Source organism: Eublepharis macularius, chromosome 2, assembly GCF_028583425.1.
Source record: "Eublepharis macularius isolate TG4126 chromosome 2, MPM_Emac_v1.0, whole genome shotgun sequence".
Classification (NCBI taxonomy): Eukaryota; Metazoa; Chordata; class Lepidosauria; order Squamata; family Eublepharidae; genus Eublepharis; species Eublepharis macularius.
The window spans coordinates 174,488,260-174,516,019 of NC_072791.1; the positions used below are offsets into that span (position 1 = coordinate 174,488,260).

The 27,760-nt window shown below is 40.2% G+C and overlaps 2 protein-coding genes across 2 annotated transcripts in view; one reads left to right on the forward strand and one right to left on the reverse strand.

The window, feature by feature from the left end:
* Positions 1 to 7,505, forward strand: part of UBXN4 (UBX domain protein 4) — a 37,772-nt gene extending 30,267 nt beyond the window's left edge. The window contains exons 7-13 of the mRNA XM_054971769.1: positions 1,226 to 1,280; positions 2,279 to 2,443; positions 3,079 to 3,206; positions 3,584 to 3,686; positions 4,605 to 4,736; positions 4,919 to 5,121; positions 6,906 to 7,505. Coding sequence (XP_054827744.1) covers positions 1,226 to 1,280; positions 2,279 to 2,443; positions 3,079 to 3,206; positions 3,584 to 3,686; positions 4,605 to 4,736; positions 4,919 to 5,121; positions 6,906 to 7,044 — 925 coding nt within the window. The 3' untranslated portion in view covers positions 7,045 to 7,505. The remainder of the gene's footprint in view (positions 1 to 1,225; positions 1,281 to 2,278; positions 2,444 to 3,078; positions 3,207 to 3,583; positions 3,687 to 4,604; positions 4,737 to 4,918; positions 5,122 to 6,905) is intronic.
* Positions 7,506 to 7,593: 88 nt separating this feature from the next.
* Positions 7,594 to 27,760, reverse strand: part of LCT (lactase) — a 28,546-nt gene continuing 8,379 nt past the window's right edge. Inside the window, exons 7-17 of the mRNA XM_054971768.1 lie at positions 25,510 to 26,155; positions 21,581 to 23,143; positions 20,045 to 20,313; positions 19,557 to 19,847; positions 17,478 to 17,676; positions 16,625 to 16,827; positions 15,197 to 15,294; positions 13,688 to 13,822; positions 11,638 to 11,861; positions 9,370 to 9,606; positions 7,594 to 8,136 (exon numbers count right to left, since the gene is read on the reverse strand). Of these exons, the coding sequence (XP_054827743.1) occupies positions 7,916 to 8,136; positions 9,370 to 9,606; positions 11,638 to 11,861; positions 13,688 to 13,822; positions 15,197 to 15,294; positions 16,625 to 16,827; positions 17,478 to 17,676; positions 19,557 to 19,847; positions 20,045 to 20,313; positions 21,581 to 23,143; positions 25,510 to 26,155 (4,086 nt within the window). The 3' untranslated portion in view covers positions 7,594 to 7,915. The remainder of the gene's footprint in view (positions 8,137 to 9,369; positions 9,607 to 11,637; positions 11,862 to 13,687; positions 13,823 to 15,196; positions 15,295 to 16,624; positions 16,828 to 17,477; positions 17,677 to 19,556; positions 19,848 to 20,044; positions 20,314 to 21,580; positions 23,144 to 25,509; positions 26,156 to 27,760) is intronic.

Genomic DNA, 27,760 nt, shown 5'->3' on the forward strand with positions numbered 1-27,760 from the left:
GAAACAAGGGCAAGAGAGAACAAAGCAAAAGCCTGCATAATAAAATGAGCTAACTGGCAGAGAAGAAAGGTAGCCAAAAAGCGGTTTGCCAGCTGAATTGTTCAGCTCAGGCATGGAACTGTGATGCAGTGTAAGTCCTCTGTTATCCATCAAGTCAATTCCTATATTTTATCTTCAAAACCCCATTGCTTTGGCAAACCTGTTATGTCTTTCAGTAGACTCCTGTTGTGTGCTCTGTTATCTGCTCCCTTAGCTTTGCTATACAGTATACATACAGTATATAGCACGGTTGTAATTCTCTCTGTTAAATTGCAGTCTTTTGGGACAAAGTACAGATATCTTTTCTGTTTTGTACACTCGCTATCACTTTGTTATCACAGACCAAGTAAGTTACCACAAATCAAGGCCGCTCTAGCTGGATAGTTGGGCCATATGTACTATATGGGTAGGGATTCTGAACTTTTAGATATTTGTAATGCATATAATGTAATAAATAATGTAATGTAATATAATTTTGAATTAGAATGGTGCATAAAAGTTTACAGGCATGAGTGCTTGGGGGAAAGGTGTATGTACGTTTTGACAGTTATCTGCTTCGGGAGGAGGGGTTGTAGCTCAGACGTAGAATGTCTGCTTGGCATGCAGAAGGTCCTGGGTTTAATTCCCAACATCTCCAGTTAAAAGGACCAGGTAGTGGGTAATGTAAAAATCTCTACCTAAGACCCTGGAGAGCTGCTGCCAGTCTGAGTAGACAGAACTGACCTTGATGGACTGATGGTATGATTCACATGTTCAGGTATTTGAATTAAAACTTCCAAATAGCTCAGGAATACTGCTCTTGGAAAAGAGTTAGAATGTTGTTGTTGTTGTTGTTAAGAACCACAGCATATTGATTCTGACATTTCTTTAAAGGAAGTTCTGACTCCTGTATCTTCTTCTTTCATAAACTCATTTGTATCACATGTACCAGTAAGCTACTAGTTACTAATAGAATACATTGAGAGTGATTTTATAAGCTTGAGTAAGAGCCTGGTATTCTGAAATTAAAAACATAAATATGTTCTGCCCAAAATTGGTTTCCAGAAGTGAAATTGCTTTAATGTAACATGCTTGTCTTTAGTAGAATTTGCTTCATGTCTCTGGAAGGCCAAGTGTAAACATTTTATGTGATACTTCCTAGTATAGGTTTCCTCCTCAGTTTATGTATGTATTTTTTCAACTCCAGAGTAACAAAAAAACTTGAGGAAAGACGAGAAGAGAAAAAGAAAGAAGAAGAACAGGTAAGTGGTTAACTTACATATTCAGTGTCTAAGAGTTTTTAACAATAATTGTATTTAAACAAGCATAAAGTTAGTGTGCAAAACATCTGCAGTCAGTGGGTTGTATGCTAGAAAGTCCTTCATGGGCTGAGTCCCTCATCTGCTCAGTATGCTCCACTGCAGCAGTTTCAGTTATGTGAACAGAGCCTTTGAAAGTGCCACCCTACAACCAGGTAAGATTGGTCGCTGCCCAACAAGCATTTTCTGTGGTGGCACCACCTCCTGATGAGTTTGTGGTGAAATGACATTTCATTCTAGGTATCTGTAAGAGTTTTTCCTCTCTGAATACACAGGGATTAAGCTCAAATTGCAGTTACAGGTAGCCTGATCAGAAGAAGACAATAGACCCTCCCACCTTTCATGATTCCATCTAAATTAATGAACACAGCCCAAGAGCCCATCCAGGGCAGGTGTAGCCTGAGAGCACCTCAGCAGTGGGGACCTCCTAAGTCTTAGAAGTTATTTCTAGTCTTTTCCTATCTCTGTCTGGTGAAAGAGTAAATCTTATTTATGAAGTGGAATGAGTGTGATAAAGTTGGTGAGGTGAACTCTTCATTGAAGTCTAGTAGCTTGAGATGAGGGCTAGCAGAATAAATCTTTCATGTCATTTTTCTACAGAGTTCAGGAAAACTTCCATATGAATGTAATTCCACAGAATATGCAGAATGGAAATTTTAGGAAGGAATTTTTATGAAGCCAATACTGTTGTGTTTTTTATGGATTGTTGAAAGCTTAATATTTTAATTATTTTTAAAGGTGTAATCTCCCTTGCGTCTTTACCAGAAAGACAAACTAGAAGTAAAGTAATAAAAATAAATCCTACCACTGCAGTGCATTCTTCTTATGGAAGAACCTCTTGCACCAGTGGAAAGGGCTCCTTCAAGGAATGCACCACCATAAGTGGAAGGATGCATACTGTTGTTTGTTTAATGCCTAGAAAAGGTATATTTTTTATTTAGAAAGAAATTAAGAAAGAAATTGACAGACGAAAAACTGGAAAGGAGATGTTGGAATACAAAAGAAAACAGGAAGAAGAACGGACAAAACGAATATTAGAAGAAAAGAACAGGGAAAAAGCCGAAGACAGAGCTGCTAGGGAACGTATCAGACAACAGATTGCATTGGTAAGAGTTCCATTGTGGATCAGGTGAAATGTAGCAAATCCTGAAAAGGGTCATTGTGTACTAGGAGTCTGACATGCTGTTCCTAAATGCACTTCCTCAGAAATAGATGTCTGGGTTTTGTGTGTAGTTTTTGTTTATTTGTCCTCATCATGAGTTGTGTTTTTAATCATTTTGTGGTTGACATCCATATGATTGATTGATTTGCAAATGGTTCAACACATTTAGTATGTGGGACATGATTTTAACAGTCTTCAGAATTCATATCTGCAAAACATATTGGCACAGCTTTTGCCTCTCTCTCTCCCCTAGGTGACAACATAAAATCACCTTGTAAGGGGAAAAAAGAGGTCAACATTTCAGAATATGCTTTCACGTAGTGTCAGAGAATAGTGTTTTTGATAGGTGTAAACATGAGAACTAGTTGTCCCTGTCACTATGCAAAGGGTGCATTAATAAGAAATGCATTAAATTTAATTTTGAATTACCAGCATGCTAAATATAACTTTAATACTTTTCCATAAAATTGGTGATGATTTTTGTCCTCAGTAATCTTCATCAGAGAGACTGCAATAGGTAACTTGGCCAGAACAAGAACCATCTGAACCTATGCCTAATGTATTTGTATTTTTATGAAGGATCGTGCTGAAAGAGCCTCTCGTTATGCAAAGGCACAGGAAGAAGCAGAAGCTGCAAAAGCTGCAGCTCTCCAAGCACGGCAAGCTGAAATGGAAGCCAGGAAGGAAGCATTACAGACAGAGAGAAAGTGAGTTTTCACGCCTGTCCAGTCCCACAAACCCTCCCTTTGTTCTACTCTAGGGCTGCATTCTTTGGTTTCTACCAGCAGTTAATCCTTCCCATCTCATTTTCACTTTTCCTTTATCAGATCACATCAACTGCCTTCTCCTTTGTCTCCTCTATCTTCTCTTAGCTTTCTTGGCTGTTGGTCTGTATGTTGTAGCCTAGCACAACACTAGAGCTACATAAGTCTCAGATGATCTGTATCTTGCTTAAAATGAATGCAAAGGATATACTCTTTCAATGTAGATAGCTAGTATTTGAACAAATAATTTAAAGGAATTGTGCAGTCCACTAATGCTTCTTAAAAATATCATCATCCTTAACCTGAAATATTTTCCCTAGTACTATAGCAAGAATTCAGTTCCGCCTTCCAGATGGGTCTTCCATTACTAATAACTTTCCTGTGGACGCTTGCTTGGAAGAGGCTCGACGGTTTGCTGCCCAGGTAAATGAGCACTGAGTTAAAGATTGTATGCTGTACTGTAAGCACAAGCTGTCAGCTTCCAAAACAGATAAGTTGTTTATCACTATATCTAATAAAATAACGAGCTGTGTGAACGATGAAACCAACAAGAATGGGTCACCAAAAGGCAAAATACCTATTCTGGGTCCTGACCTTGGTGGCCTGATCTCATTAGATCTTATAAGCTGAGCAGGGTCAGCACTGGTCAGTATTTGGGTGATAGACCACCATGGAAATACAGGGTAACTACACAGAGGGCAGGCAGAAGCACCTCTGAATGTCTGTTGCCTTGAAAACCTCATGAGGGTTGGCCATGCACATATTAAAAAAAACTGTTCTGGGGAACGCCCCAGGTATACAGAAAAATGGTAATGTTAATTAACACCCCAAGTCTTCACATGCCCTCCAGTTTGTATTGGTCTCTTAGGGATTGATCTTTAGTCTTGCTCACTAGGAAGTCGATTGTTCTAAAGTGGCCAGATACTATTTAAAGTGAGTAGATGGGATATAAATATTTTAAATAAATATTAACTGTAACCCGTTCACAGAGAACATGCTGGTATCTGATACTGAGACTCTCAGTTCAAACAGAATTATACCAGTGGGCTTGGTGACAGATGAGGACTCTTCAGTGTCCCCCAAATGCTTCAGATGACCCCCATGTAGCAGTTCCCATTTTTTATTTTGGGTCATAGGCAGACTCAGAACACAAAGAAAGATGGCAAGCAAGTAACTGTCAGTGATAACAGTATGTATATTAAATGCCTTTTCCCGTTTAAAACCACTTAATTTGAAAAGAAATTGTGGAATTTACTTTGGAAAGTCTGGCATTACCCCCCTTTTCTGCATGCCTACCAAGGACAATATAAAATATTTAACTAGCTTGTTGTGTCGTTACAGACGGTTGGCAATACATATGGTAATTTCTCATTGGCTACAATGTTCCCCAGGAGGGAATTTACCAAAGATGATTATGGAAAAAAATTATTGGACTTAGAACTTGCCCCAAGTGCTTCAGTAGTATTGTTGCCGGTAAGTGTGTCTTGTTCATGAAGAGAGAAATACTGAAATATTGAAATTGTGCTGTGGACATCTTGGTGCAGCATGTGCTCTGGAAACAAATTAATGTCTGCACACAGATACTGAGTTTCTTCTAGAGTCTGTGTCCTATTTACAATTTCTAGATTTTAATTGTTTTTTATCCTCATAAATAGGCGGGAAAATCAGCTACAGCAGCCGTGCAGTCTTCTGGTGGAGATTTTTGGAAATTCCTTGGCACAGTCCTTTATCCGCTGATAGCTGTCTGGCGATTTATTAGCAACTTTTTGTTTAGCAGCCCTCCTCCTTCCCAGACGTCAGAAAGACCTCATCAGCAGGAACACTCAAATCCTTCATCTAATACTACAGAGTCAAGCAGGTGCCAGTGAATTTCCTAGTTTACTACCTGTGTTACCCCAATTTTGCTGCACCCCAGAGCTACTCTGTTGGCATCTGATAATCGTGTTTTAAGGAGGGAAAAAACTGAACTAGGGGTGTGCACCAGAGAAAAAATCCTGGAAATCCCAGTTTTAGGGAAACAAAAAATATCCAGGTTCCCTGAAATCCAGGTAAGATTCTCTAATCTGATTTGATAAGATTAGAGAATCCTAGATTTATCCTGCCATTATTTACTACGGAGAAACCTATCTGGAGACTATCCAGAGGGCTGGGGAGGTCATCGTTTTTCAAGAAAATTTCACCAAATTTTCAGGGGCCCTGTTCCTGACTGTCCTCTAAAGACAAGCTTCAAGAAGTTTGGACCCTATGGTCCAGTTCTATGGGCCCTTGAAGAAGGTGTCCCCAACCAATCTCCATTGTTTCCTGTGGAGGGAAAAAGAGTCACAGCTGACTCCCACTGCAGAAACTCACTGGGGCAAAGCTTCCATGACCAAGGCATGCTTCCAAATGTGAGCTGAACACACAGAAAGCCCAACAGAACCAAACTGAAGCCCCCACCCACCCAAGCGCCTCCTGAGCAAACTGCCCACAGCCACTGGCTCCCAAGTAGAAACACACAGGTAAGGCTGCCATTGGCTAGAGGCACACTCCCCAATGCAAGCTTAACTTACAGAAAGTTCAACAGAACCAAACTAAAGTAAGGGAACGGAATCCCCCAAGAACCAAAGAGAAGCAAGGTGACCAACATCAAACCAGAGAATCACGTCAAAACGGTGAACACCACTGAAACCATGCTGAAGCAAGGGACACTGTTGCAAGAGAGCTCCTGCACAGATTGGCCACTCACTCCGCTCTCTCTTCCTCCTCCCCCCCTCCTCCCCCTCTCCTCTTGGGAAAAAATGAAGGTGATGCCCAGGAAGGAGCCAGCCTGAGGCTGAAGTAACGTTTCCCAGATAAACTCGGATTAACCTGTATTTATCCAGGGGTCTGGATCCGTGTTCTCGTAACAGATCGGGAATTCTCTGGTTTGATTCTGGAAAGCCAGATTTAGCTAGATTAGCAAAAATCTGGGCTTTTCCTAAATCCCAGACTTGGATCTCACATCCTAAACTGAACTTTTTGTTGTTCAGTTTTATGCAGGTGAAATATGCACAAGATTGAGGTAGTACAAAGTCATTCAGGAGTCCACGGATAGTGGCTTGACTTTATTAGTCGTCCATTAGTTGTGATCACTCTCCCAGCAGGGTTCTGATTGATAGACACAGAGTTTGGAGAAGAGGCGGAGTATTCTCTCACTGCCATTGGAATATGAAAGAGGGAAGAAGTAGCTGTCCCCTTACATCAGAAAATGTCTGCTGTTTCTTACCTTCTGAAAACCACAGTACAAGTGAGAGAGTCCCAGGGACGTCCTGACAGTATAATCTTTTTTAATGGTTAGAAAAATGGTTTTCTCTGTCCAAGACATCTTACTGTTCCTTCCCAAATCTCTTTTTAGCTGTGATTAAAACTTAATATAATTACCTTTTACAGAGGTTTCAGAAGGAAATGCAGAATATGTTGTAAGCCCCTTTAGTATATGTTCACTTTTGTTGCACTATCTTAAAACAAACTATTTTTTAAAGTTTGTGCCACTCTGAAAAGCATATATAACGTGAGTAAAATCTGTCCAGTCTTTCCAATATAAGCATTGTGAATTCTGCAGTGGGGGAATAACATAGATGAATATCTGAAGTTATTCTCAGACAGCATTTCTTTCTTATTTAGGCAAGTGGTCAGGAAACGAGTACTGGAAAAGCGGGGTGAAGAATTCAAAAAAGAAGGCAAAATCTATAGACTGAGAACTCAAGATGATGGTGAAGATGATAACAATACTTGGAATGGAAATTCAACTCAGCAAATGTAGTTTTTCAAGTAAACTGCATAGTAATCATTGAGGGTTTTTTTTCTTATTTTGATTTCATTCTGTTAAACCTTCTGCTGCACAAGTGGGCTTGTCTGGTGTGCTGCCTGAGCTCTACCTTATTCCTGTCATGGCACATGCAAGGTGTTGATTCGCTGGATACTGGATTGTAACTACTGCCAAAGGCTCAAAGAATGTAAAGAATTCTGATCTTCCATTAGCTTTCAGAATTTAGAATTTCATACTTACATGCCCTATTGTCATCTCAAATGCACTTTTTATCTTTATGGATCTTGGAACAAACCAGAATCCCAGACTTTAAAAAGTGAGATTGACTAGCAGAAGCCATAATATCTAGCATATTGGATAACTTATTATTTTTTTCTTTTAGTGCTTCTGCAACTACAAGCAAATTCTAATAGGTTTTTAATATCTAAGCATTCAATAAAAGTTTTTCCAGTAAAGTCTAAGATCTTTATTTAGTAGAAATAGTTCATCAGTGCATTCTCTGGTCCCTGCCATCTTTACATAGTCACTTCTGTGTACTAGTGCTTATCTAACTTATGATACAGAAAGGTACATGGGAAGTGTCAACTGATGCCTCGCCCAAGACAGGGAGGTCATAACGACCAAGAATTTACAGTGAGCTGGTGGTAAGTAAAAATGAGAGTCCATTGTGGGATCCAGAAGACTACCATAGTACCAGTTCGTTGTACAAAACATTATAATGAGAAACCAAACTTCTTTCTTCAGTATTTTCTGTTGTAGTGCACTGGTACTAGAGAGGGTTGCTGAATCAGCTGTAAATCTAGATCAGTTTAAAATTGATACATTTCAGTCACTTTAGATATTAAAATCAAAATTGTAATATATTTTACATTTTACTTTGCTTTGGGAGTGCATTTTTGTGGACTTTTTTGGTCATCCTTCTATATGCATAGGATAAAAGAACAAGACCTAATGTAGCTGTCAGCAATAGGACAAACAGCACATAAAGAGCTACTTTCGCATCAGATAAAGTCAAGTCCAGTCCCAAAAAGGGCACCTTCTCCATAGTTGCAGTAGGCATGGTAGGTGTAGGCATAGGCGTGGTGCCTGCAAGAGGAATGGAAAACATGAAAACATTTATAAGCAAACTACTGCATTAAACCATCTAAAGACGAAGCATCATATTTATACTAGTGATTTTCAAGCATTGGGTACAGAGAAAGACTTCCCCATCACCTTCCGTTTCTTAACCCAAATGATCGTTAGAAAAGATAACTCACAATTCAACCTCAACACAGTTATGTGTTGTATTGTAGCAATACTTACATTGCTCTGGTGAAAGAGGGTTTGTTCATGTTATCTCACTAGGCTAAGAGCAAGAAAGGTTTTGTGAGACTCCATTACATTCTTCCCACTCTGAGAACAGTGGCTTCAATCTGTGTTGAAAGCCTTTCATGCAAACCTTTATAAAATGAATAAAATAGTTCAAGGGCCCATTTTTCTTAGGTAACTGCTTCAGTGGGAAGTAGCTGAGAGCTCCTAAACTATTTCACCTTGTGTCTTTTAAAGCTGCACAAATAAGTGTATTGCAGATGATAGCAGGAGATTTGAAGAGGCAGCTTTGGTTAACCAGTAGCTCGCTCTCATATGTCCATCCATGCCATAAATTACCTGAGGTTCTGCAAACCATGCCAAGAGCTGGACTTAATTAACAGTTCAACACCCCCCACACAGGTGCAGAGCATCTCTCTAGTCAAAGAAAAGCTCTTCAAAAAATCAAAATCAAGCCTGAACTTCTTTTGAAATGTTCCAGGATGTCGAGCAATATAACATACGGCATGGAAATACAATCCGTAAGAGCAAAATATTATCTGATAGGATATTGCATTTTTGTAGTGTGTGCATGAGCATTAACAGGAAACAAAGAAAGGCTCTTGTTACATAGCTTCTTTGTTGATCGTTTGTTTTATATTGAGTTCAACCTGCACATGCCCCTTTTGTCCCTTCTGACAACATTGCTGTGGGGGGGTGGAGAATAGCCCCACTTGTAATCACATTCACAAGCAGAAGCCATTAAAATCCCAAGGAAGCAAGGATCAAATAAGGTTTGTGACTATCCATGCCACCTTCATTTCTGTATTGATTTTTTGTAATGAGTCACATTGTGTTACCTGCCTTGAGTCTCAGTAAGAAAGGTGGATTATAAATAAACAAATTAACATAATAAGACAATTCTTTCCGTAACAAGTTCAGTGCATTGCATGCATGTACAATTAATAATTGCAGCTTCAAACACATTTAGGTAAATCTTACTATCATTAATTCATACTGGTAATTTACCTTCAGATTGTGACTCTAAGCACAAGTGAGGACCAGTGGCTGGATCTGGAAAACCGTTACACTGAATGATGGATGTATAAAATTTAGAAGACTCCTTTGGAATCCTGGGTAAAGCTGGGTCTGTGTAGTTGGTGTAATGCAATCCAAACCTTTCTGCAAAGCCCACTGCCCATTCAAAATTGTCCATCAAGGTCCATACCGTGTAGCCTCGCAGATCCACATCATCAAGTACAACTCCTGTTTGGGCACACAGAAGGTATCCATCTTGTAACAATTTACAGAATGAAGCTTGAGACCCTAGCACATTTAATTCACAAAATGTTTGACATCACAGGTTTTCTCCTAAATATACATGGTTATCCCTTAAAAACTTTAACCGGTTTTGGTACTACTAATCTATGGTCAGGAGGAGTTTGTTTAGTCTTACGCATTTTTGTAGAAAGCATGTGTATATACACCATGTTAGTGAATATGACTGTGGAGCCTGAATGTGACAATTACTCCAAAATAAAAGTAGTTCGTAAATCCAGCCACACATTCTGAAGATTTAATGGCATTTAAGTTCCTTCAGAGAGGTGGAAATGTCCCGATTCCCAGTAGCCTCTCCTTATACTGCTCTTAAGGCACTTCTGCACTCCACAAACAGAATTTCAAGGGGTTGTAGCAAGAGGAGGGGACTGGTAGAACTCACCATAACTTTCTAAGAAAACGCAAATGCCATTAGCTCTTTGGATGCACTTGTTGGATGCAGGCCACTGTGATCTTGTGTAAAACAGTACTTTTAACCTGCATTTATACTATATTCCTAATCTACAGGCTAGTTATAGATCTCTGAAGAACATAGGACCTAAGGTCCCAGTGCCACTGCAAAAGTACATGTTCGCTCACAAAAACACAGGCTATATATTCAGCAGCCATCAGTGGGATTGTACCCATTGTGGTTTGTTGCAACAGCTGAATTCACAAACCAGAGTTAAAAATCATTAATCCTGTGCTATATTATATTAATCATTTGCATTAGGATATATATATATATATATAAATAATCCTAATGCCAGATCATCCTATAATCTGCAAAGCACACCCAAAATGATATATAATCCTGATGCCATATAATCCTAATGCCATAATTAATGCTATATTAATCCTCTGCATCCATCTGATCACAGAGCCAGCAGTTGGGGCGGGTGGGGGGGGGGGAGAAGGAAAGGAGAGAAACCTATGTTTATGCATAATCCAGGATTTCTTCCTTGCCTCTGGTAGATTAACCAGAGTTTGGGCATTCTGTGGAAAGGCAGGAAGCCTGCACCCATTCTCACCGCCACACCCCACATTGAGAAGCTGCCAGGCCTACCCTCTCTCCTCGACAGAAAGAAAGAGAGCAGGCTCCCTCCCCAGACAGACCCCCAATGCCATGGCAGGGTGGCAGTGGCTGAACAGGGAGTTGGAAGGGCAACAGAGCTGTTTGGTGCCCCTCCGTAACTAGAACCCTAGATAATTGTCTAGGACCACCCAGTGGATAAGCCACCTCTAAGGATTACATCATTTCATGATGTCATTATGGGCATGGTAGAGATGGAGGGTGGCAGAAAACTACTAATCATCACCAAAAGAAAAGACATAACCATCCATATGTAATAAAACAGTTTAGATTGAACTAAGGTGCTACTACTTTGCTCCATACAGAAATTCAGGATTACTCATAGTAAATGAACATCTGAAAGCACCTTCAAGCTGTGAATACTATAATCAACGGCTTTGTAAATTATCAGGCATTAGGCAGTATAAACAAGTCTATAATGGTGCCCTGAAGCCTGTTTTCATTATTATTAAAACCAGTTGGAGGCCAATAGGATTCTGACCATAGAAATGATGAAAGGCAGGCATGTTTAACTCTCTCTTCACCCACAGTTTCTCTCTCCAAATTCTCCTGCTTTAGTAGCTTTCCTCCCCATGCTGGTCAAAATGCATGTTCATCTACAGTTCAAATCTCAGGGCAGGGTAAGTGTGAGCCATTGGGGTGATTCAGAATGGAACAATTATGGGCAAGGAAGGGGTCTTGCCTACTGCTTCCCCACCCAAATTGTTGTTTAAATTGTCTTTTTTAAAAAAGCATCAGAGCTATTACATGCATTTGTGAATGTAGATTCTCCCCAAACAATTGTGATAAAATAAAATGAGGGAAAGATAAAACCCTTGCAGATTCATAGTCCTTGGCATTTCAATGGTAATTTGGGAACGTCCAGGTTTGGGAGAGAAACCCTGTACCTTTTAAAGCTTCATTGATGTAACTCTTTAAATAATGTATTCTCCATGTATCATTGAAGCCATCATCTCCACGTTCCGAAATCCCATTCTCAGTCACAAAAATAGGTGGATTATTGTATTCTTCCTTGATCCAGTTCAAGACCTTTCTGAAGCCAAAGGGGGTCACCTTCAACCAAAAGGAGCCAGAGCCCAGCCAGCTGCGGTCTGTTATTGAGGCAACACCCCTGGCGAATAAAAAAGAATATGGCTGTTGTTTCTATAGGATGGGGCATTGTGCATTGGCATCTGCACCACTGCTTCTTTATGCTAATGTTTACAAGGTCAAGAAAGTCATTTCACTTTTCATCATGGTGGAAAGATGAGTAAAATTTCAAACAGTGTTGGGTTTGGATGTGGCAAGTGCAATTTACTCCACTTGAAGCTTGATAAGGGTACAGGTATGGGGAGGCCATACAATTCACCACCAACAAAACCTGATGCACATAATTGTGAAGACAAAGCAAATGAATCAAATCACTTTGGCAGCACTGACAAGTGACAACTATGGATTATAAGTGAGATTTGTAAAGATAGCTTACAACCCTGCCTACAAGATCCAAAATACCATCGGTCTGTTGGTTAGAGGCTTGATCATATGAGCATTCTGATAGTAAAATAAAAAATACTTTATATAATTTGGAGAAGTCTGGCATTTTAAACAGCCTTCACTTTACATAATCTGAGTAACTACTGCCATATCATAGGAGGACAGTGTTTTTAAAGTCTGTTAATTTACAAGTATTTTTATATCAACTACTAATACACTAGCCTATTGCCTTCATTATTCTCTTTTTAACAGTAGTTGATCACAGAGATTAAATGGCTATATAGGCCCTAATATCTGATATAGGCAGCATGGGGTATCTTCAGATCTTGGAAACGAAACAGGATCAGCCCTGAGCAGATTGGAGAACATCAAGGAAGACGGTGGTTGCTGTGCAGAGGGAGGTACTAACAAACCCCCTCTGCTCTTTATTTGCCATGAAAACCCCTTTATGGGGTCACCCTAAATTGGTTGTGACTTGACAGCACTCACATACATATGAGATCCTTTTTCTAATGCCAGTACTGGATTAGTGCCATATTCCATACCCTCGTACACAACCAGTGGTATGTTGCATACATACAGCTGAGAGTAGGGAGTCTGTATGCTTGCCTGCCATAGAGGAGGCCTGTTAAAGGGTTGTGGAAGTCACAAAATGGCATAAGTTTAGAAGAAAACCTAAATTCAAAAGTCTGAGAAACACTGGATTACTGTGATAGTCTGTAGCCAAAGGTAAATGAGATGGTGTGGTGGAAGGTAGGACCAGGTGCCAAATATAGACATAGACTACACATCCCATTCTCAAGATTTGTGTACAATAGTACGTATATCTCATGTAGTTAAAAATAATAATTCCTGTTACGTTCCATACATTGGGTAAAGGAAAATATGTTACTGTTTATTGCTGCCCTGCCCAAACCACAAGGAGTTAGGTTGCTTCCACACGTGGATTGGGGTGATAATTAAATGTCCATGTGCTATAGATGCTTGCAAATGCCACATTACCAGAAAACTCTTCAGGACATCAAAAATAATAGCAATGATACCATGCACCCAACCTTCTGAGTCCTGTCATCTGTTCACATTCTTACTGGTAGTTTAGACATGGATGTAACTGGCAATACTGGAACCAGTATTTTTAACTACTACTATATTATTCTGACAGCCTAGTATGGCTTCTTTCAAGATGGGTATTCCCATAAAAGTTAAGTTATAGCAATGTTTCTATCAAATTGGAGGTTTGAACTCTAAAATTCTTAGCAAAATGTGCAAACTGCAGCAAAATACTTCTGATAAGTACCCTCCTGGCAATTGAAATTCTCACCACAAAAACCCAGAAACTGGATTCTAAGAAATGCTATACTTATTTAAGTCAAGCTTTCATTATTCGGCACTGATAGAATTCAGCACAGGTTCCAGCAAAATACACAGGTCTTGACGCAGTATGAAGTCATAGTTCCTTCTTACCTATCTGCATCATAGGATGAAATAAAAGAAGGATAGTTTAAATTGGATGCCAATACTGTGGTATAATGATTCAAGCCAAAGAAGTCAAAGGTGCCTTTAATCCTCTGCTTTTCATCTTCAGTAAATTCAGGGAGTCTGCATCAGACACACAAAGAAAAGCATCAGGGGAGAAAGAGGTTCATGTGGGCTATATTAAACAAATTGGAAGCCTTTTACTGTCACTGTTCTTATTGATTTCCTTTTTTTTAGAGGTAAACTGTCCACTGTAAAAGAGCCTAAGTAGAATATATAATGAAAAGGCCAAAAATGCTGCGTTCAAATATTCACTAATGCCACTAAGACTTTATGTCAATGGTTGGTAAATCCCTTGGATGATCTTCTGTGATATCATGGAATCAGTCAGAAAGGAATGTCAGTGCATGTACTACCTTGCTTTTTTCCTTGCAAATGTACCACTAGTGTGTACTTTTATATCCTCATATGAACATGTATAAAAAGCAGAACCTCCTTTGCAAGAAGATTAAATGGCCCTGCCTCCCATTCCTTGCTGATAATGTGAGTAATTTCCTCATATAAATCTCACTCACTTTTTTAAAAAATGTAGTCATACATCAATAGACTTCCAGACTGAGTGCCCACCTTCTCCGGCAGGTACTTTTAGAGAGAAGTTCCTTGCTCTGTGCATCTCATCTGCCATGGTCTCCTGCTTCCCACAACCACACAGCATATCTTCACTAAAAATCCAGGAAGAGGAGGAAGAGCTAACAACACAGGCTACCCATGAGAGCAGGAAAACTGACAGAGGAGTGGGAAAGACACTTGGGCAGAGAGAAAATTTCTGGCTAGGTCACTGTGCCCTGCTGATGCTTGTCAAGGCCTGTAACGTGTCTATGGCCCTGCCTCTTCTACCAACCATGGATATGAGGGCAATCATAGCAGGGAGAAGATAAAGAATAAGTAGTGCAACAGATTTGGGGCAGGAAAGACTCTCTGTTTAGTGTGGCAAATGAGCACTGTCCCTTCCTTCTCAATGCTGTACGATTGGTCATCTCATGCATCGCTTCCTTCTAAAATATATAGAGGGCCATGGCTCAGTAATAGAGCATCTGTTTTGCATGCAAAAGGTCACATGTTCAATCCCCCACACTTCCAGTTAAAGGGATGAGGTTGTAAGTGGCGTGAGAGCATTCTACCCAATACTCTGGAGAGCTGCTGCTAGTCGGAGTAAACAATACTGACTCTCATTGACCAGTACTCTGGCTCAGTATTAAGCAGTTTCACATGTTCATAGTTAAGGCCCTGCTAACGAAGTGTGATGGATATTAGTTGTTATGATCCCCCCACAACTGTTAAAATGGATGGTGTATCCCAACTGGCAGGTTTATCTGTCCACCTCACCTGCCACCCTCTTCCAATTGTGCTACAGGACTACAGCCACAGCTGTGGCATGCCTCTCTACAACAAAATGTACAAGGAGCTGCCATAAGCCATGTTCTGCCAATCACTTACCGTGATCGACCTTGGCTTCTCTCTTGTATTCTCCTTTTCATCACATCACTATAGTCACCAGTTTTGAAGATTGGATGAGCAAACCAGCCAGCAAAGAACTAAGATAATGGTTTTTTTTTAAAAAAAGGATGTTAATTAAGCAACCTCTCTGAAAGCAAGTTATTGAAACAACAGTGGCTAATTCTACCAATACACATTTTGCCTTTGGGCGTATGTTTGGCAGTTTTTAAAAAGCAATTGCAAACATTATCCAGCATATACAGCAACGGTACCATATATACTTGAAAGAAAGGCAACCCTGAATGTAAGCTGACACCCCCCCCCCAAAAAAAGATTATACGCTAATACAAATGTGTTATTGGAAATAACTGTAACTGAATGTGAATTTAAGATTACTCCCCCTTTTTATGGCATACCTGGGAAAAATCCTAGTCTTCCATTACAGTAAATACTGTAATAGACTCAGGGTTGGATGTAGTCAGTGCACTTGCATGATAAGATGCAAGCATAACCTTGGATGAAACGGTCCCTAGGACCCAACATTATAGTTTCACTGCATTTAGAATTGCCAAGTGCCTGGAGGGGAAAAAGTGTCCTGTCTCTTTAACAGAGGCAAAATGGTATGTTGTCTACCAAGGGGTTATTTACCTCCATGCCAAAAAAAGTTTCAGTTGCCAATTTCCATACTTACTTCTGTATTAAAGGGACAGGATTTTTTCTCCAGGGCTGTTGGGAAACGTAATTGTATTGGGATAATACAAGTCTGACAAAAATCTTGCCTCAAAGAATCTCTGATGTAGAGTTCTGCCATTATCTGTGCACAAGACTTTGAGTGCTTAGTCTATTTATTTAGGAGATTTTTCAGCCACCTCATTAGAGTCCTGCTTGGGCGGGGAGGGCTTACAATTAAACAGATAAGTTATTAATATAAAAAAGTCATTAAAAACAAGTAATTTGTGGACTAATTTTTAGCCAATACAGAACTATTCTATCCAAACTGAAATCCTCCTAACTCTTTTCCTCACCTCCCAGCAAAATATTTTGATTTAACTTAGTGAAACCAGACAGCCTGAGGAGGACAGACGAAATAGGTGACAAATAGGACAACATTTGACCAAAGCTAGCTTAACGGTAAGTTAAGGTGTTTGTATAAATGCCTCCTGATGTAACACTGATGCTAAAACTGCCTACTATTGTTATAGATCTCAGGGATGGATCTGTTCTGTTAACAGTGACAACTGCTTTCGACACAGAAGGGTCTTCCTCCACAAGAAACTCTTTCATATCTGAAAGATGCCAATGTTAGTGGAACAGATCTTCGGGATCCAACCCAACAGATCTTCCAACCCAATGTATTAATGTCCCTGTGACTATTACGAACAATTTAAAAATAAAGAACTAATGGAGGATATGAAGTCATCCTTTTACTTGGACATATCGCCTGGCAGCATCTAGGTCTTCCTGCTTGTAAGGGTTCTTTGGTTCAGCCCATTCTATACTGATGGAAAGAGAAATCAGCCCTTTTTGGTTTGGACGGTAAGTTTCATTGTAGAGATGCCAAACTTCTGCATGGGCCTTGATTAAGTTGTGACCCACTATGTAAGGAGCTCGACCTGGTCTAAAAGAGATTCCTAGGAAGAAAGCAAAATCAGATGTAGATTAAAAGCTGCAGCCCCGAATCCCAGCTAAAGCAACAATAAACAGGGAACAATTAACATTTTAACAAGTCAAATGTCTTGAAAGGGATGCCCTCAAGACATTTCTCAGATTGCTGTAATATTCAGAAATCCATTTCATGTTTTATTATAGTACCAGGACACAAGAATCTAGAGGTACTCCAGACCAGGTTTTACTTATGGCTGTGGGTAAGCTCAGTTGACAGGCTGCTATGAAGGACTCTGGTAGACTTCCTATTCCTTTCTTAGTTTATTCTGAAGAATAACCTTATACTTTGCTTACTTAAAATGACCCCTATCATATTCCTGATTGTGGCATCTCACAATTGCATCTTTTTCTTATAGTGAAAGTCTCTCATCATAATAACTGTGCACATATATCTCTGTTTTAGAGAGATCAGTGCCCCACTCAGACCTACGAACAAAATCTAGGTTGTTGTTATCCTAGAGTTGCCAGGTCCCTGGGGGGGGCCATAGCAGAGGATGGGAGAGGCATGGGGGGTTGTGTGGGGGGAACTGAATGTTCTTGGATTGCACACGCACGCGCACACCCCAGCATCTCTGCCACAGAGGGAAAAAAACAGGCAGCAAAACAGTAGCCTTACCTGGAGCAGACACGCCATAGCCATGACCAATATTCGCAATGGCATAGGGTTCATTTAAAGTTATCCAAAATTTCACCTTATCTCCAAGTCTCCGAAAGAGAAGATCTGCGTATTCTTTGAACCTCAGAACTATGGTCTCATTTTCCCACCCTCCATAATTTTGAAGAGCCTGAGGGAGGTCCCAATGGTAAATAGTTACCTAAAAATACAGACATGCATTTAATGACATAAGCTGCTTTGTCAGTCAACTATGCCTAAATGATATAAACCTACTCTATTAAGGAGCAGTAAAATTCAGAGAGAAAGGTGTTTGCTTAAAGTCAGAAGTTAAGTTTGCACCTGAAATGTTTGGCAAAAAGACTCACCAAATGCAATGTAGAATTAATTCGGTGTGAATCAAATTAACAATCTTTCCTTCTGATTTGATCAAAAAACTGTTCTATCACCAGTAGCTTAATTCCTCTGAAATGAATACATGCTTCCATATCCTCTTCATACAAAGTCTCCTTACATTTAAAGCAAGGTAACTTAAAAATCTGTTGCTCTAAGGCCGTGTTCTGCCAACAGTGGGTTTTCCTGGTGTACACTTTCTTCTTCCCTAAAACAAATAGCCAGCCCTGTCTTTCCTCCACCTCACTGGAGGAGGAGGTACTTCAGTAAAGCCTAGAAGAGATCGCCTTTGTAGGATGTGGGTTAAATGGACTGGAATATTTTCATGTGCCTTTATTGTACCCTCACTGTGTAAGACCGGGAGCAAGCACTGAGGTGGTGAATGAATCAGGAAGGGAGGCTATACCACTTGTGTGATGCCAGCTACAGTGAATGTATCTGAATGCCTGTTATGTGTAGTTTAATAGAAGATCATATACACGTATATACATATAGCCTAACGAGTAGCAAAATACATATATGCCATTATATCTGTAGACCAGTAGGAGAGACTCTCAAGTTAATCATGTAGTCCAAGGAACCAAGGAAAAGAGAATCAATAGATAACTTTTAGAGGCAAGGGAATGCCAGCTGGACTTTGATCTATGAAGCAAGGCAGTTACAAAGAAGAAAGTGGTTACAGTTGGAATGCAGGGAAGGAGTTAACCAGGATGCCCTGGCCGTAAATGGTTCTGGTGAGTGAGATAAACCTGCTTCAGCAGAACTCATCAAGGACTTGAAGTCTTCTCATGACATCCAGGCGCCAGAGAAATAGTGCTTGGGTAGCTTCAAACGTATTTCAGGAAGGAGAGAGAGATCAATCCCACATCAACATATGGCTACATACACTGAAGGGATTGTTTGTTTAATGATCATAAAGTACAGAGTATTGAAAAACATGACAGTTCAAGGCACCCGTGGATAGCAACATATTTCCGTGGTGCAAGAACAAAATGGCAACTGTGTTAGTGGGATAGTGATGGGGAGAAGGAGATGTTCTTTGAAATGATAAACAATATTTCTGAAGTGATAAGTGATATTAATTAGGAAAGTATGCATGGTTAATGATGTCCAGAATTGATCTGCCAATGTAGGACCGCCAAGTCATTGGGGTGGTCACCTGCACAGACCAATGTGGTTGCCAATATTGTAACTTGTGCTAATGAACCAACAGGTACGAAATGTCTTGCACAGGTGTTGGAGCCCTGATGAGCGACGGGCACAGAGGGGCCTTTACTTTCTGTGTACCTATCCTCTTACATGTTTAAATAAATGTTGTAGTCTTGCACTCTCTCACAGGACTCCTAGTGTGTCTCTTTTGAAATTGGTTAAGGGACATTTGGTCCACCAGTTGCGTGGGACACCTTTATGGTCTAATTCAGAAAGTTTTCTCCATCTTAGGAGGATGTGTAGCTTCCTACCTCCCCAACATTTTGTTATTAGCCTTGGACCCTATGGCAGACATTTTGTGGTGGGGCCCATCCTCTTTTATAAACATTCTACAGGCTGGGTGATACTGGGACTCTTGCTCTAAGCAATCTCATCTTGTTAACATTTCTGAGACATTCATGACCAGAAGGTGTGAGGGAATTGCCAGTGTAGTTTCTTTTCCACATGTAGATTGCATGGAATTGAAATTACTGCCTTTACCTGTGGCTGGATATTGGCTGCTAGGAGAGCATCCACAAGCCTTTCATAGTAACTTAGACCCGCTTCATTTATATACTTAGTAGTTCCATCAGGGAGGACCCGAGGCCAGGAAATGGAAAAACGATAATGAGTCACTTTGATGTTTTTCAGAATAGCCAAGTCTGCTTCTAACTTGTGGTAGCTGTCACAAGCAATGTCTCCATTTTCATCATTGCTGATTTTCAATGGTGTGTGAGCAAACTGGTCCCAAATGCTGAGGCCTTTCCCATCTGCTCTCCAGGCGCCTTCAATCTTTAATTAAGCAAATTAAATTATGAGACTCACCATTATCTAAGAAAATATTTTTTATGATCTTCTCAGAGGACTCTGCACAGTACCCCACCTGATAACATCTCCCCTACACAGTTTACATTCTTATCTCAAAATGAAAGTTTGGGATAGGTTCCACAAAAACACAGATATTCTGTATTAAAGCAAGATTCTCTAACCTGGTATGCTGCGGATGCCACACTCCAAGAAAAGTTATTTGGAAATTCTCCATAAAGAAATTCCTCCTCTTTTGGCAGTGGAATTCCATTCTTGCGTATGAGGTCAGCATAATATATAGCAGAACGTTTAGGGGTTCTTGGCCTGTTTGGATTGTTAAAATCAACCTGGTGCAGCCCAAATCTTGGGTCATAGCCATTTAGCCATTCAAAATTATCCATGAAAGACCAAGCAACATAGCCTCGAAGATTCACCCCATCCAGTTTGTAAGCTAGAACAATACAAATATATATGTATATAATATATACACCAACAACTTCAATATAACAATAAGCTATAAACTGCATTAAGGGGAAAATATCCATTAATGTACCTGATATACCACTAAAGGAGTAGTGTCTATAGAAGAGGTTTCTCAGACTCTGACAGCTAATACAGATTATTTTCTTGAACTAAAACTGGAGTTCATTTTAATATCATGAAATCAATCATACAAATAATTTTAATTAATAATAGAATCAATGATGTCAATAGTTAAACATACACGTACTATTTACATTTTCTACACATTTCAACTCTGCACAGCAAGGAAACTTGCAGCCTGATTTTTGCCACATTTACTTGGAGGTAAGTCACACTGATTTCAATGTAATGTCTAAATAGGACTGCAACTTTAATTAGAAGGACCCTGACAAGTGGGAAAATTCAGTATTTTATTTTCCTTTTCTTTTACAACCAGGCATTTCCATGACAGCAAATCCTCAAATCTCGGTTTTTATTAAAAATGTACATATTTGGCTCTCTATGAGATTAAAAATAATATTTACTACATTGAGAACTCACAAAAGAGTACATATTTGGCTCTGTATAAGATTAAAATTAATATTTAGTACATTGGCAACCCACAAGCAATTGCAAGGGAGGGGGATAAACAGTGTTGTGCTTGTCTAGGCCTGAACCTCAGCTGTCTAGCACTATAGGGCAGTTGCCAAGACTGCTGAGCTTCTGGACTAGATGAGGAAGCTGCTCATCTTGCCTTAAGTCTGAACAGTACAGTGCAGGGACTCGAGAGGAGTGTGTTTTTCCTCTAACTCCTTGCACCGTATGAGTGTTTGTGTGTGTTTGGGGGGCAGGCGGGGTCAGAGCCATTAAAATCTCACGTCACCCTGCATTTGGGGGGTAAAAATATGGATAAGAAGGTCAACCCCCCTCCCCCACCCTCAACATTCTGTGCCTCATGGAGAGGAATGAGTATCTCTAGACCACTGTCCATCTTTTTATATTTTGATCAATGTTTGATTATTTTTTGTTAATGGCAACTGAAACAGATTATACTGAAACTAGTTTTGTATTTTTAAATTTTTTAAAATAACTGTAAGTTATATTTTAGTGCTTCTTATAGCCACCTTTGAAAAAATTCACCATTGAAAAAGGATTCAGAAATAAAAACTTACAATTTGTTTTTCTGATTGTGTTGATGATCTGTCTGGCAACTACACCTAGATAATATACCCAAGTAATTATTAAAACAACTGTACCTTTCAAAACTTCATTGATGTGAGTTTTATAGTAAAAGATCCTGCTGGAATCATCAATATCAGACTTAGTTTTTATCCCAACCCCATTCTCAGTAATGTAAATGGGAGGATTGCCATATTCCTCTTTGATCCAGTTTAGCAGTCTCCGAAGCCCCCAGGGCACTGCTCTCATTCCTTCCAGTGCTGAGGTAGGCCAAGAAGGGTCACTTTCCAGTACTTGCTCTTGGTCATTCTCATAAGAGTATGGGTTTAGCCTGGTTGTCGTATGCTTTATAATCTGTGAGGTGTAATAGTTCAGGCAGAATACATCAGCTGTACCTCTAATATATTCTCTTTCTTCTTCTGTGAAAACTGGAAGTCGGGATGATGGCAGTTTCTGTAGCTCACTCCTGTTCCCCACTTTCCACTTCATGGCCTCTGGGTAGTCACCATTTTTAAAAATTGGGTGTGCAAACCATCCTGCCTGGAACTGCAGGAAACGATCAGCTGCTTCCACATTCCGGGGATCACTAAGGGTCTTTGGCTCAACCCAGTCAATGTTGAGACTCAAAGAAATTACACCTTTCTGACTCTCTCTGTATTTCTGATCATAGGTGTGGTAGACTCTAGCATGAGCTTTCAGTATTGTATGAGTAACCTTATAGGGTGCATAACCTGGATCACCTTTCACATTTGGTGGGAAGATTGCCACGTCGTAGCCTAACCATGAAATCATGAGAGGCTCATTGAACGTAATCCAGAACTTGACCTTGTCTCCAAAGGTCTGAAAACAGAAGTCTGCAAAACTATCAAATAGCTCAACCAATATTGGATTCTCCCAGCCACCAATGTCTTGCAGAGCTTGGGGCAGATCCCAATGGTAAAGAGTGACCATTGGTGTGATATTTGTTGCCAGCAGACCATCTATCAGCCGATTGTAATAATCAACACCATAGCTATTTATGGAGTGGTTTCTTCCATCGGGAAAAATTCGAGGCCATGAAATGGAAAAGCGATAGGTGTTCACTCTTAAGGCTCTCAGTAAATAAAGATCTTCATCTACTTTGTTGTAGCTGTCACAAGCTACATCTGCAGTATCATTGTTGTTAATATTCCCTGGAACATGAGTAAAGTTATCCCAGATGCTAGGGCCCTTCCCATCTGCATCCCAACCACCTTCAATTTGGAAAGAAGAAGAGGAAACGCCCCACAGAAAATCATCTGGGAAGGTGCCATAAAAATACAAATCTCTTTCAAAATCAGTCTGGTTTGAGAATTTTTCCCAAACTACTTTTGCTTTTGAGGGAACTTCAGAAGCTGGTAAGCTAGGTAATCTTGGAAACATGGGCATGTCCTTTCTGAATGGCTGAAGATATTTTTCCTTGACTGTAGTAGGAAACCCATTGTTTTCAATAACAGTGGAGAAGAAATAGGCAGATTCTTTTGGTGTTCTTTGTCTGTTTGCATCTTCAAAATTCACATGGTGGAGGCCAAATTTTTTACTATAACCTGCTGAGCCTTCAAAACCATCAAGCAAAGATCGGGCAATGTATGACTGAACAGCAATGGCATCTATTCTTATAGCTGTCAATAAAGAAAATGCAATTTAGCTGGATTGTAATCATTTCCAATAAGATATTTAAACAATTTAAATATTTCAAAAAGTGATCACAAACTAGAGTTGCCAGAACAAAGCTAGCAACTGAAGAAGACTCACTGTCGGGAAGGAAGGCCTCCCTGGCAATGCAATGATGTTGATGTCACTTCTAGTGTGACCGGAAATGATGTCATCACATTGCCAGCAGTGTTCTAGTATTTGGCCAAAGCTCTGTTTTGGCCATAAAGTTTTGATTGAATGCAAGAATGTCACTGGTATGCCCCCCCTTGCACCAGAAGTGACATCAACACATTAGGACAGTGGTTATCTTATCACCCCCTATTTTTCTCCAGCCACCAGGCTTAGTAGTGGTGGGAAGGGCCTGCTGGGGGCAGGAGATCCTTTGCCCTAGTGAGAACATAACAATTCTACCACTAACAGATTTTCTTTTCTATCCCACTATATCCATGATAGCACTTCAAGTGAAGAAGCAGATTTCTGCTGTGGTAGTCAATCCGGTTCCATCAAATCTGCTTCCATCCCATTAGAGGTACTTCAATTACTGGCATGTACTTAAGTTAGGAAGGATATATATGCTTTTAAAATAACGCAGAGTTATTCACTGGAATGGGGCAATTAGATTCTCATATTCCAAGAAGGGAGAGATATGTATCTGATAATCAATTGAGATGCAAAAGGAAACTGAATCCCAGTCTCAATTCTATCATTTGGCGAAACTGTCAAGTGCTCTTGATAGGTTATTTCTGGTTTCTCCTTTGGCAGGCTAAACTCCTTTAATCTAGATTTTTGCAGTGCTTGGTCAAGAGTCACCTTCACTCTTGACTTTAAATTCTGATTGGCTCCAGAAACGAACTTCCAGGTTACAGAAAAGTATATAAATAGGTTAGCTTGGGTAGCAGTTCTGTGGCAAGCCTCTGTGGGTGTCAAGACTTAGAAATTGTGTCAAGATTCTCAGTCTTTGACTCATTTTCATGAAGTGAAATATCGACACTTGAGCTTCCATGGCCAAGTGGGAACTCCAACCCAGTTCTCCCAGCTCCTAGTCTGGCATTCTAGCAATTATGCCATGTGAACTCTGCAAGGGAAAAAAAATTTAGCCCAGAGAGGTGGCTCTGTCTCCTTCGTATCTCATCCTGAGAGTAGGATGAATTGGGGGGGAGAGAAGGTGCCTACACCACTTTGGGCTCCAGTTTACAGCTCGAGTAGAACAAAATGGGTACAGTGGGCTCCATCAGGATGCCAACTGGAGCCTGAAGTGGTGCAGGTACCTTCTCTCTTCTGCATCCCATCCTACTTACTTAAACAGAAGAGTGTGGAGAAGTCCAGGTTGTAAACTAGATCCTGAAGCAGTGGTGATAGATCTGGCCTTTGGACTCTAGAAGCCAGGTCTACCTCATTATTTAAAGTGTCTTCCCCCTGCTGATCAGCTGCATATCTGCCCTTTAAACTTTAAAGGGCCATTAATTCCAATGGGTGGTAGACCTAGCCTCTCCATTAAAATAATGGCCATTTAAAGGGCAGGTGCACCATGGACCAGCTGGAAAGCACTCCCTCCTACATGGCCATTTCTGCATCCTCAACAGGGTTCCTGATTCTGATATTATTGAGAATATTAATACAGGAATCTTGGATTGTATCAGAGAGGCAAGAGTGATGTTGGTATTTCCTATCCAATCTGATCCCCAGAAGATTGGGCATCTTATTGGGTTGGCAATATGTGACTGCACACTCTGGAGTAGCTCGTAAGGGGCCCAGGGTTACCCACTGAGCTTCCATGGCAGAGTGGGAACTCTAACCCTGTCCTTCCAGTTCCTAGCCCAACATTCTAGTCACTAGGCCATCTGACTCTGCGTTTTCTATATATGTCACAAGATACTATAGCTAACTAGGCAGATCTATTATTTAACACACATATATACATCATATGCTATTATTTAACACACACACATATATATACATTAAACATATTTTTCAAATCATATATCATCCTGCTGCATTGACAGGCAGCAAAACGGTTAATTTAATTAAATGTCCTCAAATAATGCAATGTTAATTTAAGTGGCTTAGGCCACATTCTCAGTCATTTTTAACGTGCGAAAGTCAACAAATGATTGTGTCTGTCCTTTTCAAACAGCAAGTATTTCTCCTGTGTACACCCTTTCTCCTATGTATAATATTTGTCATGTCTTGGAAAATGATTAGAACTTGGTTATCTAATGATGTCAAGGGAGAGGGACAAGAAGCCAATTAATTATTTAACTATAACTGCACGAAGTAATTTCAATTTTGTTTCATGGTTGTCTGCTGACCCAAGTCACAAGAACTTCCCTACCTTTTAAAGCCTCATTGATATAAAGACGAAAGTAATCCAATCTCTTCGTGTCATTAATAAAATCATCTCCATCAGTCGGTGCACCATTCCCTCCTATAAAAATTGGGATTCTTGTCCCTGTGTATTCTTGAGACACAAAGTTCAGCAGTCGTCTCAATCCCCAAGGGACTACAGAGATCCAAGGAGATGGTGTCTGAGGCCAAGAAGGGTCAACGTCTTGGGAAAAATCCCCAATATTTTCATAGCTTGGAGCGCAGCTGTGATTGGCTGAAGCATCACTAATAAGCCAGGAAGTGTAATGGGAAAGACCGAAGAAGTCAGCAGTCCCATTTATTAACAGCTTCTCCTGGTCACTAAACTCGGGCAGACTGGCAATTAGAGTTGAGCACTGCTGATTCTTCTGTTGGATCTGTGATTTCAAGATGTCTGGGTAATCACCATTAACAAATATAGGGTGAGCAAACCAACCCAACATGAAATGCAAGTAGCGCTCTGCTGCTTTCACATCCTCAAGATTTCCTGGGGACTTGGGTTCAGCCCAGTCGGAATTCAGCACTATGCCTACTTGCCCATGTTGTTTGGAACGATAGGAGTTGTCATAAATATGCCATGCTTCAGCATGAGCCTTGAGAATAACATGAGCTACCTTTTGGGAAGAGAAAACAGTGAGTTACTCCACTGAGTAGAGTCCAGAGGTAGAGTGCATATTTTTCATTAAAAAGTCCTGTAAGCATTCCTTGGAATCTCCACTTAATCTCAGATAGCAGGTTTGGACAAAGCGTCTACGTGAGATATTGAAAAGTATTCTGCATTCTCTTCACCCCACCTTAAATACATTTATAAATTTTGAAGGGGCTGCAGCTTTCTGGGAGAAACCCAAATTAGGACTGGATACGCATCAGGACCAGCTCTGTGCACCCCCCTCCCCAAGAAGAGCAGACTCCTAGACAGCTGAGGAAGAAGAAGAAGGGCATTTTTACAGGCCTGACAGTAGACCTCTTTTCTCATTAAGTAAAACAATGGCAAACCACATTTGTTCATCTCTGGCCTTGAAAACCCTATGGGGGTCACTGTAAGTCAGCTATGACTTGATGACATTTCACACACACACACAAAGCAGTTCTGGGCCTACTGCTACTTTTGGATCATTGCTGGAGCAAGAAAACCAGAGACTAGAGAGTACAGAGTCTTGTTCTATCTTTTTTTTCCTCCCAGAGAGGTTTTGCTGTTGTCTTGGAAGAGACTCTGAGCAAATCCTGGCATGAGCAAAGAGATCAGGTAACAATAAATTTTCTATGCTCCTTCCACAACTATTTTGTAGTAGTTTAGTGGAGGAGATGCAGGGCATTTGGTAGAGAGCACAATTAATGTGTTCTGAGTTTGTTGAATTAGCAAACAATTTGCACAATGTGTTAATTAAGTCATTCAGATTTGGAGAACCTGACCATGGCAACCCTACCCTGACCTCAGTCCTTGAAAGAACATGTTCTCTCAACTGAAAAGTCTTATTAACACCTTTAAGGGTTCTTCCCTGTCTTAGCTTCAGTGGCACTCCATTACATCATGAATCATAAAACTATTTAGGTCAACCTAACCTGTGTGGTATAGTGGTTAGAGTGTCAGACTAGAATCTAGGAGACCCAAGTTCAAATCAGCACTGCCATGGAAATTTATTGGGTGACTTTGGGCCAGTCGCACACACTCAGCCTAATTCACATCACAGGTTTGTTGCGAAGACAAAATAGAGAAGAGAACAATATAAGCCACTTTGGGTCTCTATTAGGGAGAAAGGCAAGGTATAAATGAAGGGAATAAATAAATAAGGTCATATGGGAAAAGTCCATGCTACGACCGTTTCCCACATCTGGGTTGCTCCACTTCTGGGGAAGGATGATGCATATACAGAAAGAAACCATGACATGGGCTACCAAGCAAATGTGACAAAGCCATGCTGGAACAGCTCCCATGCCATGAAATTTAAAATTAGAAGGTGCCCTTTGCTTGAAATGTGTCGCTTCTGAATGCTACTAGTGTGTAGCAGAAAGCAGAAGAGATCCATTTTTCAAATTAAAATGAATAATATAACCACTATCTAGCTTTTTCATTTCAATTACATGCCATGGTAGGGCTGGGTGTGTAAGTAGGATGCACAAACCGATTCAAGGGACACACTTGTAGAAAGGTTTTCAATGCTATAGATTAGAAAATATAGCCATTCTCTTCAACCTCCTGTCTTCTTTCCCCTCTGGCT